General features: G+C 39.4%; 1 protein-coding gene across 8 annotated transcripts in view; it reads right to left on the reverse strand.

Annotated features, from left to right (window-relative positions):
• The window catches only part of ARHGEF10 (Rho guanine nucleotide exchange factor 10), a 121,108-nt gene that overhangs the window by 11,014 nt on the left and 89,066 nt on the right, over positions 1-21,028 (reverse strand). For all 8 annotated transcript variants that reach the window (XM_066994812.1, XM_066994813.1, XM_048051736.2 and 5 more), the window contains 2 exons: positions 11,865-12,007; positions 3,135-3,309 (listed from right to left, as the gene is read on the reverse strand). In XM_066994812.1, the coding sequence (XP_066850913.1) occupies positions 3,135-3,309; positions 11,865-12,007 (318 nt within the window). The remainder of the gene's footprint in view (positions 1-3,134; positions 3,310-11,864; positions 12,008-21,028) is intronic.

Consider the following 21,028-nt stretch of genomic DNA (forward strand, 5'->3'; position numbering starts at 1 on the left):
AAACTTCCCGTAACTCCAGAAACCATTGGCTTGAGCTCAGACCAGGGTTGTTACTTACATCCCTTGGTGTACATGGACTACCTAATGACTGAGCACAACTGCGCTGTATTGTAAGCTTTGCAGGGACATGGTTGATAGAGGAAGTTCCGGGATTCAGTAGTTGTTTAATACCCGCTCAGATGTCTCAGCAGATTCCTTGTGGTCTTTTTTAAGCCATTTAGCTGACATATATGACATGAACATAACCGTAATCTGATCTATAACTTGGGGGCATTTTCCCAGTCAAGCTATCTTTCCTTAGCCAGACCTTTGTAAACAAAAGGTGTAAGAGATCCCTACAAATGAACCATGATAAAACAGTGGATTTAGAAAAAAATATTTTACTTTTGGTTCATGGTCAGTGGCTCTGTTTGCTTTTCTACATTACTCAACTTTGCCGAATTGTAATGACAATAATTTCCTGTTACATTTCACTTACACTTCATTATTCTGTCCTACCCAGTTGGCTGCTGAGTTACCTTTTTCAAAGTAAAAGAGGCACGTCCTTTAGAACAAGGAGAGAAAGCAGTCGTGTTTAAAGCTGTCTTCTCCCCAAAACGGGGAAATCTAATGTTATGAGAACTGCTTACTGAGGTTATGAGAACCTCCTACTCTTCTGTCTTAATTGATTACTACAGCTATCCTTTAAATATAGCTTTGTAATTCACAGTGACCATTCCTAACACAGTGACAGTAAATTTTTTACTTTTACTGTGTAATAACTCAATAATTATAATTTCATTAAGTAAATGTAGTTATGTTCTTCTCATTTACATTGCTTTAAATGAAGATGCAGATAACTTGTTCAGGTAGCCTGTTAGGCAAATATTACACATCATTGCTCCTACTAAAAACTTGGCAAAAGTAGGCTAGGTTTTTGGAAGTTATTTCATGATCTTGCACTCTCCTTTTTTCTTAAGATCCTTAGAAATATTTACACCATTTTTTTCTGTCTCATTTTAATACAAATTGAATGTTTACCCATCTTTTCTTTTTGCATATTAAACTCCTGTTGGATTTCACAAAACTAAGAGTTGTTTCTTTTAAAACTAAAAGATGTCCTGTAGCACACTTACCCTTCCAAACATTATTCAGTCCCTAAAAATCCTCAGAAAAGGCGCGATACACAATTCTAACTATGAAGCAACTTCACTCCTCCTTCTGTTTCAGTTTTTTCTTCTTTTTTAATCTCAGCATATACTATACAGAGTTTGATTTATTCTTTGTCTTCTTTTAGTTCCAAAAGTTTTTACTGCTGTTTATTACGTAAACCTCCTACTCCTCTGTCTTTTAGCCTTTGTTGTTGCAGCATTATTGGGATCATATAAAAAGGCCCAAGAGGTGCTGCTAAATAATTGAAATTCATTTCATTTATAGAATGGAGTCTTCCCTTGGAACACTTGCTGTAATAATGTTCTACTCCTGAAATAAATTTCCATTTCCATTCACTGAAGCACATTTTGTGAAGAGACAGAAAAGGAAAAGAAAAAACACTAAGAATCTAAAATGAGTAAGAATGACACCAAGGAGATATAATTAGCTAAAACTCTTTTACAAAAAAAGAAAAAAATCATGTTACATCAGCAGTTTTATTACCATGGCAATGAACACTAAAGCTAAATTTGTTTGAAGATTTTTATATGCAGGAAAGATGTGTAAGGGAGGCCCTACTTCCTTTTTATCCCCCTATAAACAACAGAACATCTTGGAAGTTGATCTTTAAAAAATCTAATCTTGATTTCTTTGCATAAGGCTGTTGAATTAAATCATGCAACCTATTTAAAACTATTTAAAGGCAGGACATTTGCTGTTGTTCACTGTTGGTGCTACAGTCAAACAACACATGTGAAAAACACCCAGGCTAGAACACTGTAAATGGACACAATTTAAAACAGAGCTTCATTGCAAAGCTAAGCTAACGTGCTCTTAAAGAAAAGACGGTAAGACTGAGACTGAAGAACTGAAACATTTTGATGCAAGATTTATACCTAATTATCCTAAGAATATAAATATAATATCAGTGCTGGAAGAACTGACATCTACTAAAAGCAAAGCAATGAAGCTGGCACACAAATTCCAATAAAAACTGCAGCAGCTCAGTCCATTACAGTCTATAAACAGGGACATACAGAAGGAATGTTTCTCCCCTCACAGACAACTCATGGTCAGCCATGCCAGTATCATTCTTCTGTCTCTGTCTTCTCCTAACATTCTCACATCCCCTACATGATGTGCATCTGCTTAGTACAGCGTAAGCCAAAGACATCCCAAAGCATTTACCCTCCAGCACTACATAGTCCATAATCATATTAGCCTACATCAGTCTGTAATAACACCTGTGCACGGCAATTGAAATAAAAAGTGCCAGAAACAGGTTTATCTCACTTAGGCACTTCCCACGTTATTAGAGAGCCACTCACTTGCAAATTTGATACAGGCCAGTGCAACTGTCTATGACACTGATGATTTTGGGATGATTAAAAAGCTTCTGTCTTAGAACACGTAAAGATCTGCTAAATGTCAACCCAACAACCACAGGTTCCATCATTGCCTATATGTAACACTAGCCTTTTAATTCAGCAAACTACAGCTCCAAACAGCAAAACACTGAACAAACTCCTAAACGGAAGAATGTGAGTGGTTCAGCTGACTTCACTGGGAATACTGATGTAACTAAAATTAAGCAATTGCCTTGGTGGTTTGGAACCTAGGCTAATTGACTCCATCATGTACTTTGATATCAAGTTCCAGAAGCAAATGCTAAATTTTGCAAAGCAAACACATTTTCTTGGTAGACTGCACTGCCCTAATGTTTTATAGTCACAAAAAAAGAAAGGACAAAACAGAATACTCTGCCTGCTTATCTATATAATTTACAGCCTTTAAAGGAGAAGAACTGCTACTCAACGAGCTCACTGCACACATTGTTCTTTTGGGAAGGCAACAGACTGCGACTGACTAAAGTAAATAGTCACAAGACAGTTATCAAAGTCTGAGACGGATGTTCTGATTCTGGCCTTATCTATAACACTCTGGAAAATAACATTGACAGAGGCGAAACAAAAATGTTTTATCATATGGTGTGATTCAACTACCTGGCAACATATTGTGAACAGGCGTGGCAATGTTAATATCCTGGAGGTGTTTCAGCGTCTCTGTGTGGAACAGGCGAAGCATGGATCCAGATGTGAAGGCAATCCAGACTCCCACTCCAGCAACAGCCATGTGAGAGATTACCATCCCCTCCTCTTGATGAGCTTCGAAATGGCTCTGTAAGAAAAACAAGATAAGTATAATCTTCTGTATAAGATCTATTAATTTTTCCTGTTACCTTTTTTTCTGGAAAATACATCATCATTAGTATGTAAAGATTCTCAGCTTTTGAACCTAAGTTCTAACTAAAGATAGAATAACTTCACCATAACTTAGATGGATGTTCAAGTGGTGTAGTAGGTTGCTAACTATTTCCCCTTGGATTTTAAGGGCTTCATTCTGCTCCCTGACTCTGTCTTCTAGCTCAGTAAGCTGGATACCCTGAGAAGAATTAGCTGAAGTAATAAAGGCTGAAGCAAAAAAGTCATTAAGTATCTCGGGCTTTTCCTCTTATCTTGGCACTATGATTCCCCTCACATCCAATAGTCCTCCTTTTCTTGTTTATGCACTCAAAAAAACTTTTTTTACTTTTTTTTTATTTTTTTTTTTTTACTGCAGTGGTCAAGTTAAGCTCTAGCTGGGCTTTGGCCCTTCTAATTTCCTCCCTGCATAACCTCACATTTTTGTAGTCCACCTGAGTTGCCTGCCCCTTGTTCCAAAGGTCATAAACTCTGTTTTTATTCCTGAGTTCCAGAAGAAATTCTCTGTTCAGCCAAGCTGTTTGTCTTCTCCATCAGCTCATCTTTCAGCACACAGGGATTGCCTGCTCCTGTGCCTGCAAGACTTTTCTTGAAGAACGTCCAGGTGTCCTGGACTTATCTTTTAGAACTGCCTCCCAAGAGACCCCGTCAACCACGTCCCTAAATAGACCAAAAGTAGCTCTACAAAAACCCAAAGTAGTAGTTCTGCTGACTGCCCTTCTTGCTTCCCCAAGGATCGAGAACTCTATCATCACATGATCACCATATCCAAGAAAGCATCTTTTTGATTCAGACATTTCTGAATTTAGTAGTAGTATTGGAAGATAATATTTAGAAGTATTAGCTATTTTGTATCCCTGACCTTCAAAATATTGATGCTTCTTGTTAGAAAGATCAAAATGCTCCTTCTGAAGAAAGTAGTAATGCCAGACTTTCAGGATCTAGTGCCTGAATTGTTTTCCTTGATCTGGTGATTTCACAGTTATGACTTCTATGCGGCTCCAGGAAGGCTGACACATGTTTGTGTAACACACAAAATAAAGTTGTAGTGAAGGTCTTTAATCATTTACAAGAAGTAAAGATTTTTTGGTTCCTTTTTTGTCATGTCAGTAAACTGTTTATAAAGTTAAACACAGCCTTTTAATGTTGCACCAGCTATAACAAATACAGAGAGCTAGTCTGATAAACAAGACTTCCGTGATTAAATAAATGGTAAACTGTTCCTTGCATACAAATCCCTACCTGAAGGATATGTAAATAAATATCTTCATTAATATTCACAGTACATATTATATTTGCAGATAAAATGCAAAAGTACCCTGTTGCTCCAAGTGAAAGCATATTTCAGTTTTCTATGTGTTATAATTAAAAGTTACATCTTGGTCATTTTGCATGCAAATCTAAATTACAAATTTCTTGGGAAAAGCCTAAGATGATTATGTTTTGAATGTAGTTGGGTTATATAGTTCAATTTCTTCATCTAAATTCAATGAGTAGATGAAGATCACAGATGAAGAATAGAACTTCAAGCTTTCACAAAACCTAACTTGTGATATTTTACTTAGAGGCCGTTTTTTATTTTATTACTTACCAGTACAAAATAATCCATAAATTAGCACTTTCCACTGAGAAATTAGCTGCTTAAAAATAACGTGATTTTTTTTTTTTAATTTTGTTTATGCTATTCTTCAAATGTTCATTAGAAAAAAATGAATAGTTTCTCTCCAGCTGTTAGGCAGTAGTTCAGATTTAGAGAGCATTACTATATTACTTTTTGACTCTTCTAATAACAACACTGCAGAATGCAAGGTAAGCACCCCTGACAGGTACATTTATATTCATCGCTTTCCTCAATCTCCACTCATTTTTTATTTTTTTTTAATCGAATAACATAGCTTTGAGCACCCTGATCTAGTGGAAGGTGTCCCAACCCATGGCAGCGGGGTCGGATCTAGTTGATCTTTAAGGTCCCTTCCAATCCAAACCATTCTGTGATTCTATGATCATGCAATTTACTCATCAGAAGTTACCCACAAACAACGTCTTTTAAAGCCAGAAACAGATCTTATGACTAGATTTCCTGATATTCTCACAATGCATGTAAATGTTTTATTGCAGACAGCTCTTCATAACAATAGTTTTACCCATCTAATTGACCAAGGGAAGCCAGCAGAGGTAATCTTTTTGGATTTCAGCAAAGTTTTCAATATTGTCTCTCACAGTACCCTTCTGGACAAAATGCTGAGCTTACCGCTAGACAAAAACATAATGTGATGGGTGAACAATTGGCTGACAGGTCAGGCTCAAAGAGTTGTAGTAAGTGGGGTTACACCAGGCTTGAAGCCAGTCGCTATTGTGATCCCACAGGTTTCCATTTAAGGGAAAGTCAAATGCTCACAAAGTGAGTTTGCAGATGACACCAAATTAGGAGGAGCTGCTGACTCCTTTGAGGATGGAGAGGCCTTGCAGAAAGATCTTGACAAATTAGAGGGTTGGGCAATCATCAACCATATGAAATTTAATAGGCACAAGTGCCAGATTCTGCACCTGGACACAGCCAACTCTGGCTATATATAATGGGTGATGAGATGCTCAAGAGCAGCCCCATGGAAAGGGATCTAGGGATTCTGGTTGATGGCAAGTTGAATATGAGCCATCAGTGTGCCCTGGCAGCCAGAAGGGCCAACCATACCCTGGGGTGCATCAGGCACAGTACTGCCAGCCAGCTGAGGGAAGTGACTGTCCCGTGTTGGTGTGGCCTCACGTTGAGTACTGTGTGCAGTTTTGAGCACCACAGTATAAAAAGGACATAAAACTATTAGAGAGTGTACAAAGGAGGGCAACAAAGATGGTGAAGGGTCTAGAGGGCATGATGTATGAGGGGCAGCTGAGGTCCCTTGGTTTGTTCAGCCCAGAGCAGAGCAGGCTGAGGGGAGGCCTCATGGTGGCCTGCAGCTCCCTCACAAGGGGAGCAGAGGGGCAGGCGCTGAGCTCTGCTCTCTGGGGACAGCGACAGGACCTGAGGGAACGGCATGGAGCTGGGACAGGGGAGGGTCAGGCTGGGTGTGAGGAAAAGGTTCTTCACCAAGAGGATGGTCGGGCACTGGGACAGGCTCCCCAGGGAAGTGGTCACGACACCAAACCTACCAGAGTTCAACAAGTGTTCGGAGATCATTCTCAGAAATACAGTTTGAGTTTTGGGTGGTCCTGTGTAGAGTCAAGAGTTGGATTCAATGATCCTTGTGGACCCCTTCCAACTTGGGATATTCTATGAACTTTTGTTTATAGACTCATACATCAGTACACTGATCACATAATCACAGAATAGCTTGGGTTGAAAGGGACCTTAAAGATCACCTAGTTCCGACCCCCCTGCCATGGGTAGGGACACCTCTCACTAGATGAGGTTGCTCAAAGCCCCACCCAACCTGGCCTTGGCACTTCCATGGATGTGGCATCCACAACATCTCTGGGCAACCTGTTCCAGTGCCTCACCACCCTCACAGCAAATAATTTCTTCCTAACATCTAATCTGAATCTCCCTTCTTTTGGTTTAAAGCTGTTACCTCTTGTCCTAGCACTACCTGAGAAAGAATCCCTCTCCAGCTTTCTTGTAGGCCCCCCTTAGGTACTGGTAGGCTGCTATAAGGTCACCCTAGAGCCTTCTCTTCTCTAAACAACTCCAGCTGTCTCAGCCTCGATGGTAACCAACTGACTTTTAAAAACTTCTCAGGGACAAATCCAAGGCGACTGAAGTAAATCTTACCAGCAATTTGCACTGCTTGGAATAAGAAGAAAAACGAAGCTGATGATAAAAATTAATTTTCTCTGGTTTTCTGACTACAGAGGACAATACTGTGAGTGCAACTGTAAACAACTTGCACAGGCATTTTTGTCACATTCCATTTTTACCAGCTAACTCATTATACTCCCACTTTGTCTGCCCTGCAGTTGGTACAGCTGTCTGTTGAAACAGACACATTTAAAGGGAAACTGTAATATTGTCAACACCACAAGAAGCATAGAAAAAGAACTATTCTTCTCATTCAACGGGCCTTCTGAGATGAAGCAGGAACATACCCAAACCTGTATATTCTTTTACAAACCACAAGTTTTTGTATAGAGGATAATTTTGACATCTGTTTCAATTACACGTCTATCTGAAATCCAAGAGCCACCCTTTTTCCTCAAGTTCTTTTTTTATACATTACAGGAAATACAGATATGAGAGGACAAAAATGCCCCTTTCCCTTTGTTATTAAAAGAATTGAACTCCATTTTACTATTTTACTTTTCATAAACACATTAGTCTCTGCCTTCTATTCAGAGCCCCCCCCCCCCCCCCCCCCCTTTTTCCCCCCTCAGGCAGTCTTCTCCTAACTCTATGGCAACACCAGAGCTTCAGAACACATTCTGGATGCCACAGCAAGTGGAGTCTGACATAGCTAACTATTGTTTCAACAGCGCGGAGCACAGCTGAAATGTTTCTTTTGAGGGGTTGCCCACTTGTACCAAACAGCTGTGCCAAGAACTGAACCACATTAGTCCAAGGTTAATGAGAGATGCATAATGGGTATCATTGTCCACAAGGTGAAAGAAATTGTTTTTACTTCTTTAAAGAAGATACAGTAGTTGGGCAACACACACTCAGGTATAGGGATTTTCATTTGTTTAGTTTATTCAGCTAAATATTTCGGTTTATTCTACTTATACATTGTTAAAACTAGAGCAGCTCATAAATAGTTAGCCAAGTTTTAAAAACAAGACGAAACAGAACAGGATGGAATGCCATTCAATTCTGGACTTTATTCTGTTAAATTCTCTAGCTTTTTTGTTGATGTTGTTGTTTTTAAACAGACTACCTTTGCAGAGCTTAAGGGTCTACATGCACAGAGAACTCTACAGGATCAAACCTCATACTAAACAGCAATACAACTGCCAGACCTGGGGTCAAGGCTGAGGACAAGTTTCTTCTTCATAGAAAGAGTATCAGAAAATAAAATTAATACATAACAACAATTGATGTATTTCTCACATATCCCTTGCCAAGTAGCTTGAGGCATTGTGCCAGTATGGGGCACCGTGCCGATAAAAGTGATTTCCTGAAACACTACAACTACTACAATAACGTTTCATTAAAACAAGTGAATTGAAAGTCTTATCCAAGGGTGTTAAAAAAAAAAAAAGCAGGAAAAGTGTGTAACACCCAAAATCAATACATCGGATGCCAAATCTGCTCATTGGGTAATAATTTAAAAAAAAAAAGTTTAAATCGGAGTCTTAAAGAAGCAGGGAGGTGTGCAACGAGATTGTGTTCAGAGGATAATGTACTTTGCACTTAGAAATGCACGGACAGTTAAATGAAATACCTATGAAGCTGGGAGTGCCTTACAAGGAAGGCGTTTATGAAATGATCTTGAATATGCTTGTGGGCTTGCATAAATAAGGTCTTCAAAAGTAGTCAGGTACCTTTATAAATAGTTTATAATGACACAGAGCACATAAAATGTATGCACAATAACAGAAAGCAATCAAGAAAAAAGCAGCAGTAACTTGAGGAATATGGAGAAACAAAGGATTTGTACAAAGGGAAGAATAACAGTTGAACCTTGGGCAACACCTGCATTCCTGTTGACAGAGCAAAGATGAATATTACCGAACTTGACTCTGAAATTCTCGACTCAAATCTTTACTGTTGACTGAATCTCCTCTCAAGAGAGGACACAGAGGGAGAATACACATTTCTTTGCTGACACTTCCATACAGGAACGCTTCTGCTCTGCACAGTACAGAAGAGGTAGCTCAGATGTATTTTGTTTCTGATATTGTTAAAATATATCCTATAGAGAGTGTCTAAACTTCCTTGTGTATTAAACCAATATTGCCAATAAATATGGTACGGGCATCATAGCAGGCAACTTTTGGAAATATAAAACCAGGAAGTTATCAAAACAAGTAAGGTAACTGAGGAGAGCAATAAAAAGTAGTGAGCTGTTTTGTCTGGTGAGATGATAAAAACAGGATCAGTAACTGTGTATATCTTAGGATCAATAAAAAGCAACAGAAACCCATCATTTGTTTGCACGTCTGTGAGGAAGAAAACATGCTATGGTATGAGTATTTCTGTGAAATAAACATGATCATCAGCTAGTCATGCAAAAATTCATCACATTCTTGAATACAATTATCTGTGCCGCAAAAACATTATTCAACCCAGACACACCATTTCCAGTTGCACCGTTTCTTATCTGTTGCTTGTGCAGCATTCATTGCTTGTGTGTTAATTATAGCTATAAAGTCAGTGGATCTATAACAATCTAGGCTCTGAAAACAACGGATGGGTTAGTTTACAAAGCATCTGGGAAATGGAAAGAAACCTCCTGGGATGTTTTTGTAGGAAAACCTGAAGTAAAAGCTAAAAAATGGAGCTACCATGTCTGAGAGAGATTGACAGAATATTATTTGTATCTCTCTGAACTTCTGTTTTCACTATTGTAATCGACTATGCCATACTGTATTTTGGTAGCGTAACCTTAATATGTTCTTTAATCCTCCAAGCTTGTCTGGATTTGTTCTGTGCCGAAATAGCACACCATAATCCCACCTGCAGGCATACCACCTGACCTGGGAAGAACTTGGTAATTGAAACAGGCCAGAACTGCCAAAATTATTTACAGTGATCTGGCTTTATAAAACCAATTTCAGGAACAATCTGACTGTGATCTACTGCTACTGCCATGAATATCTTGTGAGAATCAGAGAGATCAGAAAGATCACAGAATCAAAGAATATCCCGAGCTGGAAGGGTCCCACAAGGATCATTGAGTCCAACTCCTGACTCTACACAGGACCATCCAAAAATCAAACCCTGTGTCTGAGAGCATTGTCCAAATGCTTCTTGAGCTCTGCCAGGCTCAGTGCTGTGACCACTGCCCTGGGGAGCCTGCCCCAGTGCCCGACCACCCTCTGGGTGCAGAACCTTTCCCTCACACCCAGCCTGACCCTCCCCTGTCCCAGCTCCATGCCGTTCCCTCGGGTCCTGTCGCTGTCCCCAGAGAGCAGAGCTCAGCGCCTGCCCCTCCGCTCCCCTCGTGAGGGAGCTGCAGGCCGCCATGAGGCCTCCCCTCAGCCTGCTCTGCTCTGGGCTGAACAAACCAAGGGACCTCAGCTGCCCCTCGTACATCATGCCCTCTAGACCCTTCACCATCTTTGTCGCCCTCCTTTGGATGCTAACAGTTTTGTATCCTTATTCTGTGGTGCCCTAAGCGTCAGGCAATGCTCAAGGTGAGGTCACACCAGTGCAGAGCAGAGTAAGAATTCCTCACAGATGTCTATAGGACAGTAATTCCAGGTGCCCCAGAGGCTACCCCACACCCCACAATTAAGGTAATTGGAAGTCCATCACAAGAACCTATCCGAGTCACCATTTCAAAATCTGTTTCTCATCATAACATCCAAACTAACAACAAAACAAGGATAAAAGAAAAATAAAAATGAAAAGAAAACAAAGAAGGAAAACATATGATTCTAGCATTTACTTAGATGAAGCAAGTCACCCAGAAATCACAGATAAAAACAGGAAATTAGGACACTCGCTCTCCCTGCAAACCCATGACAATGACTCACAGAATCAATTGTTCCAAACAGACAATTGTTGGGAGAAAACAGGATCATCAATGAAAAAAAAAAAAGCAGCAACAAAGCACACACAGAAGGAGGCTGTGATCTCATCACAGATTCCCGCCTGAAAGAATTTCATGGCTGTAAACATCATGGCACTCAGTATAATTGTACCGTAGGTTGAAGGAGAGGCTTTAATTGCTCACATTTCATCAACTCTAAACTTCAGGCGCTGAGACATTCTTTTGGTGGAGTGCTGCAATTTTATCAGAATTGAAGGCTTCATGCTTTTTGGAAAATGCGGTTGTAAATATGAGTTTGAATCCTTAACATTCTTCTGTCCTTCCAGAAAAGCTGACGTTTGCATGATCATTCATTTGAAAATGTTCTTACACAAAGGACATTTCTGTAGACCACTGAGAAACAGAAGTGATCCGAAATATGCTAAGAAATCCTCAGAAAGTAGAAGTCACATCTAACTATGCAGAGGCAGTGTTTTTGCATTAAAACCTTCTGGAATCAACAGGCAATTCCTACAGGCTGCTTTTGTTGGTGCTTTTCCCTCCAATCTCATTTTTAAGCAAACCTCTTCTCCTAAATACCCTACAAGCATTTTATGTGGAAATGTGGGGGGAAAAAGAAGCAAGCCTAGATCTAATCAAGCATCAGCAAAGAACATCATGGTAGAATTTCAGACTGCAGTGTGTGGGATTTAACACAATAAATGAAACCATAGTTCGTGAAACGCTTCCTAAATCTTCACATTTCATAAAGAGATTTTAATGTTTAAATTTCACCACTTACACCTTGCAGCATAGCATGTAAATAATAATTAATTTCAAAAGCACTTACCTCTATGGAATGTGTCACTGTGCTGATTATAAAAATTTGTCCACCACATGCAGCCCAAATGGTATCTTCCATCACAAGCAGACTTCTGACAGGCAGAACCCCCAACTTGACTGTCTTCTGAGGTTCGGTGTTCCATGTCCCATCTTTAAGAAAAAAGAAAGAATGTGCACAATAAAATTGCAATCATTATTATAAAATACTTGTGAAAACTCCGTGCTTCAGTTTATCGACAATGACCAAAGAGCACCCAGAAATGGAGCTGAAAACAAATCCACAGGCTTTAACATGAAAACTTGTAAATATACAAAGAATGGAAACAGTGATACCACAGAGCCTACCGCGCAAAACTTTGCAAAGTCGCACTTGGATTTACATCTGTTTAATTTTAACTTCCAGGGTAAGTTTGTAAGGGTAATCCCCTTACCTTAATGTTTTAAGAGGAAAAAAAAAATGCTCGTGTATTTGTTAATTGAACAAATTTTATCTGGTTTAATTGATAAACATGGAACCAAACCCCACATTGCTCTTCTCATATAAACGCTTTTCTTTCCAGAGGAAGTAAAGTCAGAAAGCCACAACTGACACAGTTTTCTCCAACTCAGAAGGATCTCACAAGTGAACTGTTTCAGCTGAAATCAAATTCCAGCTAGGACAGAATCTTATTTCAAGAAGTTAGGTTATTGCGGTAGGTTTTAATGAGCTCCAATAACTCTCTAGCCGCATATTGATGGGGAATGGATTTTCTGTCACTAGATGCTTCATGTAAGAAGGTGTTTTTTTTTTTGTTTTGTTTTGTTTTTTTGGTGATGGTTGTTGCTGTTTTTAATTAAAACTGAATTCTGTGCTGTATCTTCGCTTTTTCTGTTATTCCCCTATCCTGGTTTTGGCAGGGATAGAGTTAATTTTCTTCCTAATAGCTGGTGTGGTGCTTTGTTTTGGATTTAGGATGAGAATAATGCTGATAATACACTGAAGTTTTAGCTGTTGCAGAGCAGTGCTCACACAGAGCCAAGGACTGTCAGCTCCTCGTGCTGCCCTGCCAGCGAGGGGGTTGGGGGTGCACCAGGAGCTGGGAGGGGACACAGCCAGAACAGCTGGCCCAGGCTGCCCAGAGGGATGTCCCACACCGTGTGGCATCACGCTCAGCAATAAAAGCTGGGGGAAGATGGTCAGGGGGATGCCATTACTGTGCGACTGGGTGGGCACAGGTTGGCTGGTGCTGAGCAACTGCATTGTGCATCACTTGCTTTGTTTATTCTTTTTGTTGCTTTTAAAAATTATATTATTATCCTTTTCTTTCCTTCTTAGTATACTGTCCTCATCTCAACACACAAGTTCTTGCATTTTTCAGTTTTCTCCCCAACCCCTCTGTGGGCTGGAGGGAGTGAACAAACGGCCGCAGGGTGTTTAGCTGTCTGCTGGGTTAAACCACGACATCCCCCCAGCTATAATCCACAGTGTTTTCTGTGGACCACATTTAGCAGATCCAAATTACAATACGCAGCACATGTTGCAGTATCAGTTATTCAGAGACCTTTTAATAAGAGCTGCATGCCACCGCTTACTGCTGCGGTCACTTACATTTGACATCTCTTTGAAACAAGGATTAGCAGATCATTTGTCTAAAAAAGTTAACAGCTAGCAATACTGTTGAAATATTTGCAGCTGTCTTTTATACATACATTTTGCCATAACTATTTTAATACTTTTATGAGTTTATATCTATTGTAAGAACTCACTGAACATTCTCGAATACTACCTTTCTGTCCATTATTTAGTATTACTATCAAAATTTGATAATGTATCTGTTTTAACACTGAGATAAAATGTATTGAAAAGGCCCCATTTCCTCATTTGAAAGCCGCCTTCCTGCATAAGCTGCAGAAATGTTGTTTCCTTTACTTACATTAGTTTCAACTCGGTAGCCACTTGAATTTTGATTTATAAGACCAAGGTAAGCACATCTTTAGTCAAGCACTTGAGCACATTTTTTTTTTTTTTCCTGTAACAAGTCCACCTTTCATTATCTGCTTAGGCATTATCTGCTTCACACTAACAGCAACAATGATAAGCCTCTGCTTTGGAGTGCTTCTAATTGCTTCTGCCATCTGCATTATGCAGTCTTCACTGAGTCATTCCCGGGATGTGGCTCTGTTCTGAAAGCATCTTTGCAAAAATGGCATTTAGTTTCAGACTGTCAAAATCATTTTCATGATTTCAGCTTGCAAGTAAGAATGTTTCCAATTATTAGCCTGTGAACTCTCCCAGCAATGCAAAGTCACTATGCTCTTCGTGACTCATGTGTACCATTAGCAATAAAGAAACTTCTGGAAAAGTTTGCATTTGCTAGCATCCACACAATCCTCAAATTAAATTCTTATCTGGAGGCTGCCCATACCCTGTGAATGCTTTAACCACTGTGTGCAGTTCAGTGCACACAGAACTTCAGAGAACAGAGCTGTACATGTGCTTATCCTGGCTTTCATTGCCAGTTATACTGAGAGCAGAAGCTGTAACAGCATCTAGTACATAGCACCCTCACGTTTCCTTTTCGGAGATAAACCCAGGATAATTCTACTACATACTTACTGTCTCTTCTGAAGGATATGCCAAACAACAAGCTACCTTTTTTCGCTGTAGTCATACAGCCCACACTGAACACCACGTTAATGTACAGACAAAACTGCTCAATGAACTCAATAGCTCTTTTTCTTACACACATTCAATCTATACATCAATCTAACTCTAACACGTAGTTGACTCTAAACTGACAAACGAGTGGGGATTGTCAGCATCTCAACCGTGGACTCTGGGATTTAAATTTTGTTTAAATTTCTTATCAATCACCTAAGTTTATTGTTTTTTGTTTTGTTTTGTTTTAATTGAGGATCATGAACATCCTCAAATTTTGTACAACTCCTCAGATGGCTTAGCATTAAGCCACCTCATTAATTTCGATCAAGTCTCATTTAAAATCATTATCTAGCATTTGCAGTAGTTTGTGAGTAAAAATGAAAATCAGTACTGCTGTCAGATGGATGTCAATTTTGAAAGAAAAAAACAACTTACTACAATGTAAGGAGGTGGAGTTCAGTGTCACTGACAAATAGCAACGTTATGAATGTTTGATTTAACAATTATGAGTATCAAAACTCACTTCTCAAAAACATTTTCACTCGGTGCTTTTAGCATAACACTTTATCAATGCAGTTACTTTTAAGATTTCAGGGGATCAGAAAAAGGTGAGATAGAGACCTGATGTCTTTTGCGTTTCCATGACTTTATGCAAAGAAACAGCAATCCCACTTGACATCAACCCAGGCAAAATCTGGAGCTCAGTATCACCCTACCCAGATACCCTAGATATGTGATAAGGCTATTCTGCAGTACTTTTTTTTATTTCTTTTTGCAATCATTGCTGTCCTCCAGATCAGCCAGCATCTGAGACAGACGAAGTTAAAAAAAAAAAAAAAAAAAGAAAAAAAAGAAAAGAGGGCAAATGGGAAGACTCTCTAGCCTGGTAATGAGGACAGGATTTAAATGATGGGTAAACTGTATTCTTATCCCTGCCTCAACGAACGCTTAATTAATTATACAAAGTGGGATGACACCAGGAGGAGAAATTAAGCTTTGCTTCTTTCTCCTTATTTTGTGACGGCTGTTGAAATCTCTTTAGAGTTGGAACCATGGGTACAAATCCTCTCAAGCAAGGCAAGGGATTAAGCTTGGTAATCCAACACGCTTGTGTGAATGCTTTAACCACAGACTCCTGGCTAAAAGCAAGGTCAGGACTTCATTTTGCTGACCAAGATTACTCCCACCACCACCCCCTGCCCAACCCCCAGCCAAAATAACTTAACAGGTCCGAATCTAGTTTACAAATAGATTCAAGACCATCAAAATCCCACTTTTGAGAAAACATACTGCTCTCTCTGCCTCTCCTTCCAGATCTCACCAGGTTCTATTCGATACTAGCCTGCACAGATTTCACGTTTGATGTTGGCTTTTTCATGTTATCTGTCTAATCCAAAGTTCATTGCTTCTAAAATCTAAGTGAAATACTACCTCCACCTGCGTAAATGGATGCAAATTCAAGACGCGGTTATGTAAGTATGCTCAGTAAGTGGCACTATCTATTTAAAACTACGCACAGCCCTTGCAAAAGAAATCGAAAGGCTTCAATTGAAGTTATAAATACTTGGTTAGATACTCAATTAATATATTGGTTTCCTTTTAAGGAAAAGAAAAAAAAAAAAGAAATAGGAAATAAGAAAGTAGTAGCTGAAATAAAACTTTTGTCAGTAAAAACTCAAGGCATATGACAGGACAAAGCCAGACCAAGGCTCCCAGCGTGACTTCTTGCAGTGTCTTCCAAACTGTTTCATGAAAAGCAGGAACTGATCAAAAGAAAAATAAGTAATGGAGATGTATATAATGCAGCTCACAGAGAGCTGGCTAGACAATGCCCTTCAGAGTGTCCACAGAAATGTGGCTTAAAGTTCTGTTCAGTCAATGAACAGAATTTGTTCTTGTTTCTGTTCTTTAAATAATCATTGTTTTAGTTTTAAGATTTTCTGGTCATCCTTATCTCTAGACTGCTAAAAAGCCACAGACAACAAATTCTGCTTTAACCTACAGGGTAAGTATATAAATACCATATGAGATACAATACGCAGTACATTTATCCCATAACCAGAGGCTAGTCTGCATGTAGAAAAATCAGTTGTTGCACCCTGAGCTAATACAAGATGGGAGCCTGACACCTGTGGAAACAGGAAGGGGAAACCGTGGGAGAAGAGAGAGGACTTTTCCTTCTGCTCTGTGAGAAAAGTCTGTGAAAGTATTAACAATACATAAAGATGAGCATATTTGCAAGTTTTAGTGGACTCAGATGTTAAACTGAGCACATCAAAGCAGGTATCGACTATTATTACAGCTATATCAGATAGCTAGTACATGAGACATGACAGTCTCTGACAGTCTTTACAGACATCAGTTTAATAGAAGACATCAGTACGGACTGCAGGCAAGGTATTTATTTGCAAGAATGAGATGTGTCTACAAAACCTGAATACAGGGTCAAATATGTAATTTATTATAGGGGCTGCTAGAAATAAGATGTGATAACTTCTGATATTTGTATCTTTTATTAATATTTAAAACATGAGAACAGTTTTTAAGCACTGTTGTATCCACACACCAATATATTTTATGCCACTGTTTATAATACACTTTGTAAATTATATTTTTCCAACAGTTATGTGCCATAGTTTACATCCCAAAGTTAAACAGTATCTTGCAATGCTCATATCAGGCTGCTTAGCTGCATCAAAGTAAGATATCTTATGCTCAGAAAATGTTTCTAAGCCCTTTACATAAAAGGGCATTATTTCTATTAGTGCATTTTGCTATGTTTCATGATTTTTATGTATTTTATAAAATCAGTTATCCTGCAACTCACTCAAATTTAATCAAGTAGGCAAGAAAAGTTTTAAAACAAATTTCATTTTATAGGAGAGAATAGCGACTATTTTATGATTCTGTGGTTTGTTTCCACAAAACCCAATGCAGTAATATTACTTTTATAGATGATTATAAATATGTTTATTATTTAATTTTTAAATGATTATTTTTAATACTTTTATAGCTTGTGCGTGTTCTCAAGTCTTGATATAACCTGATAAAATACAGTTTACTTCTTCAGAGTCTTTTCAAAGTTTGTAGTAGTTTTCCCTTCCCTTACGCTTTCAGTAGAGCTGAACTAAACACGCTTTTTTGTTGGTAACTTCCTCTCTTGCTTCGCAGCACTATTGATGATTTCGACAGAGCTGCCAACACAGCCCTGGGAACAGTGGTTGTTGGTTAATTTGTGCAGTGGAGCACAAACATTTTTTCTATCACATGGTACATAAACCAACAGAGTTGAGGAGTAAGATAGTAGCTACAGAACTAAAAAAATTAGCACATTTCTTATCACATGGAAATAAGCTGAAGGACTCAGGTCTGCTCTTCTAAACAAGGTGTAAATAGGAATGTCCTGTGCTGCACATGCATATAGTTGATTTTTCATATATATGCAAAAATTCTTCATGCTATATAGCTTATAGAGCCCTACCTAAAATTACAGACAGAGGAGGCACTGGAAGCCCCAGCACGAGATATCCAAATAAGACTGATAGCAATGTTAACACATTTCTGGTAGCAAGTATTTGGAAATATTGCTAACAGTGATAACACAGTCAAGATAACAGTATTTATTTCTTTTTCTGTATCACTGCTTTTCCCTAACAGCTTGGTACCATTCATTACTTTTCATAGCAATACCTCTCATCACTTTCTACCTCAAGTGTTGATCATATACCAGAACCACACTCTTCAGACACACTGCAACTGTTCTTAGATCCTTGTGCTTCAGACCCAAGCTCTGAAGTTTGATATCAACCCTTTACATTCCACATATTCCCCCTTTCTTCATTTGTCAAACTACATATACCTTGATCAACTTGGCAAGATATCCACTTTGCTAATGAAATGACCTGCTCTCCCTTAACTTTTTGACCTGTTTCCCCCTACTCTTATATTTCCTTTTAATTTTGTTCCTTTTCTTTGATATTAATCCTCTGAAAATAACTAATCAGTGTCCTGAGGCCTCTTCAGACAGGGAAGTCATCAAACTCGTGACTAACTTCAGAGCTGCCAACATTTTTCCTAGTGAAGTCTTTCTAAAGAATGTAAAACTCTGCCCCGTGCACGGCCAGAATTGCCTCAGTTTTTGTTTACACAGCACATTAACATTCAATTGCAATCCTCAAAGCTGAGCTTTCCTTTATTCCTTAAACCTCAGGGCCAGAACCTAGCAGCATACATCTACACAGGCTCTGAAAAAAACACCACTGGCAAACACTGCTTTCATTAAAATATATGAGGCTTCCACTTATAGATCTGTGGGTCAGTTCTTGCTACGGCAAAAGAAGATTCAAGTCAGCATCTTCTGGATTCCAGGAGAGACCTCTAGCCACCTGGGTGAGCGCCACTCAAAATGCAAATGGCAGCAGACCCAGTGTCTTCTTTGTGTTAAAACTGAGCCACTTTTCAAAAAAGGTGAGAGGGCAACAGAACAAATACAATTTAATACAGTTCATGTATTAAATCATCATTGGATAAAACAGAGATCTCTCCACTTGAGAGCTTAGTGCCTTTGCCATTAGGATACAATACGAAAGACTATATGTCCTCTTTCTCCTATCCTGTTTAAAAAGAAGAGGAATGATTCACCCCCAGCTTAAAAAACTAATTATAGATGCAAGCTCTCCACTGTGAATCACAAGTGGAGATTGGCACTTCTCTAGCTCCGCAGCACCTGGAAGGAGGATGACATTAAGAAAGGCCTTGCTTCAATTCTTCATTGGCTTGCTTGGATATTACTCAAAGAATCACAGAACGGCTGAGGTTGGCAGGGACCACTGGAGGCATCCGGTCCAACCCCTGCTCAAGCAGGGCCACCCAGAGCAGGGTGCCCAGGCCCATGTCCAGGTGGCTTTTGAAGATCTCCAAGGAGGAGACTCCACAGCCTCACTGGGCAGCCTGCGCCAGTGCTCCGTCACCCACACAGCAAAGAAGTGTTTCCTGATGTTCAGATATTCAGTTGTGTCCGCTGCCTCTTGTCCTAATCCTGGGCACCACTGGCTCCATCCTCTTTGCACCCTCCCTTCAGGTATTTATGTAAATTGATTAGATCCCCCCTGAACCTTCTGTTCTCCAGGTTGAAGAGTCCCAGCTCTCTCGGCCTCTCCTCATAGCAGAGAGGCTCCAATCCCTTCATCATCTTCATGGCCCTCTGCTGGACTCTCTCCAGTAAGTTCATGTCTCTCTTGTACTGGGGAGCCCAGAACCAGACACAGTACTCCAGGTGTGGCCTCACCAGCACTGAGCAGAGCAGAAGGACCCCTGAGCATGCAGAGTGCTGTGAACTTCATTTTTGGGTTGAGCGTGCAAGGGCTGGCTGCAGGTACTGCACATGGAAGGGAGAGGCTACAGACTGCAATTGCATGCTCAGAAGTTAGGCACTGTAATCAAAGCAGCAAGTAAGTCTTTTTAGTGTATCCATTCTCTCATCTGAACCAAACTCTTTCTGAAATTACTAATATATTAATTGTTCTAGTCTTTGCCAAAATTACTAATATATTAATTGTTCTAGTCTTCGCCACAGTCATACTGAGATTTTATTCCTTTTTCCTGTTTCTATCTATTATAAGTCTTCATGGGAAGGAAATGTGCATCAGTGTCCTGAAGAAAGGAAGTACCTGGAACTGGCTACAGTACACCAGGGACAATACACCTACATTTTATAAAGATTGTGATTTCCTTTTCCTAAGATACTTTTTGAATGGAAGTCAAACATATGCTGACCTTTTTTGCTATTACGTCACTCAGAAAACACATCTGCTGGTCTGTCTGCAGTCAGCACAAAGACGTTTTTGTTACATTTCTTACACAGACAATGCAACGTACTTTTTCCTTAACCTCATCTGAAAGTGTTTTGCCTGGAAATATTCCTAATAATTTGGCCTGAGGCAAACACTGAATATACAATATTTCAGAACGATAACTGTTCAAACTTCCTAGCACTGTAAACAAGTTCTCAACATGCAAAGTGTCAGATAAACACTACAATCCACATCACTACCATTCCCATATAAACATTTAATGCACTAGCTGTTTTATGGTTTCTCAAACTAGCTTTCTCACCCACAAAAAAAAATAAAGCATGCCTAGAGATAGTTATTAAGACTCCTATTTCTAGGATTAATACACTAGTTCACCTGCCTCCTAGACCTTCTGTGACATTTTCACAGATCACCATGCTAGCTCACATTTTGGAACTGAGTAGATTTTAAGATATTACTGCCTCATTGCTTTTAATTTATTTTCAAATACATTCAGGTTCAAATACTTTTTAACCCATGAGTGAAAGCCCACCAACACAGAGGTGTCTGCGTAAACATGAGCGCCCTCCATGAAGGAGGAAGTTACACTGTGAACCTCCAACTCTCCCATTACCATGCCATGTGTTCTTCAGTTCACTATACATGCTTTTTAGTTCCCGTTTTAAATTTCTCCATGAGAAGACTTCTCTGTAGCCAGAGAGCATTGCAGATGCTGTC

This window comes from Anser cygnoides, chromosome 3 (genome assembly GCF_040182565.1).
Source record: "Anser cygnoides isolate HZ-2024a breed goose chromosome 3, Taihu_goose_T2T_genome, whole genome shotgun sequence".
NCBI classification, from domain to species: Eukaryota; Metazoa; Chordata; class Aves; order Anseriformes; family Anatidae; genus Anser; species Anser cygnoides.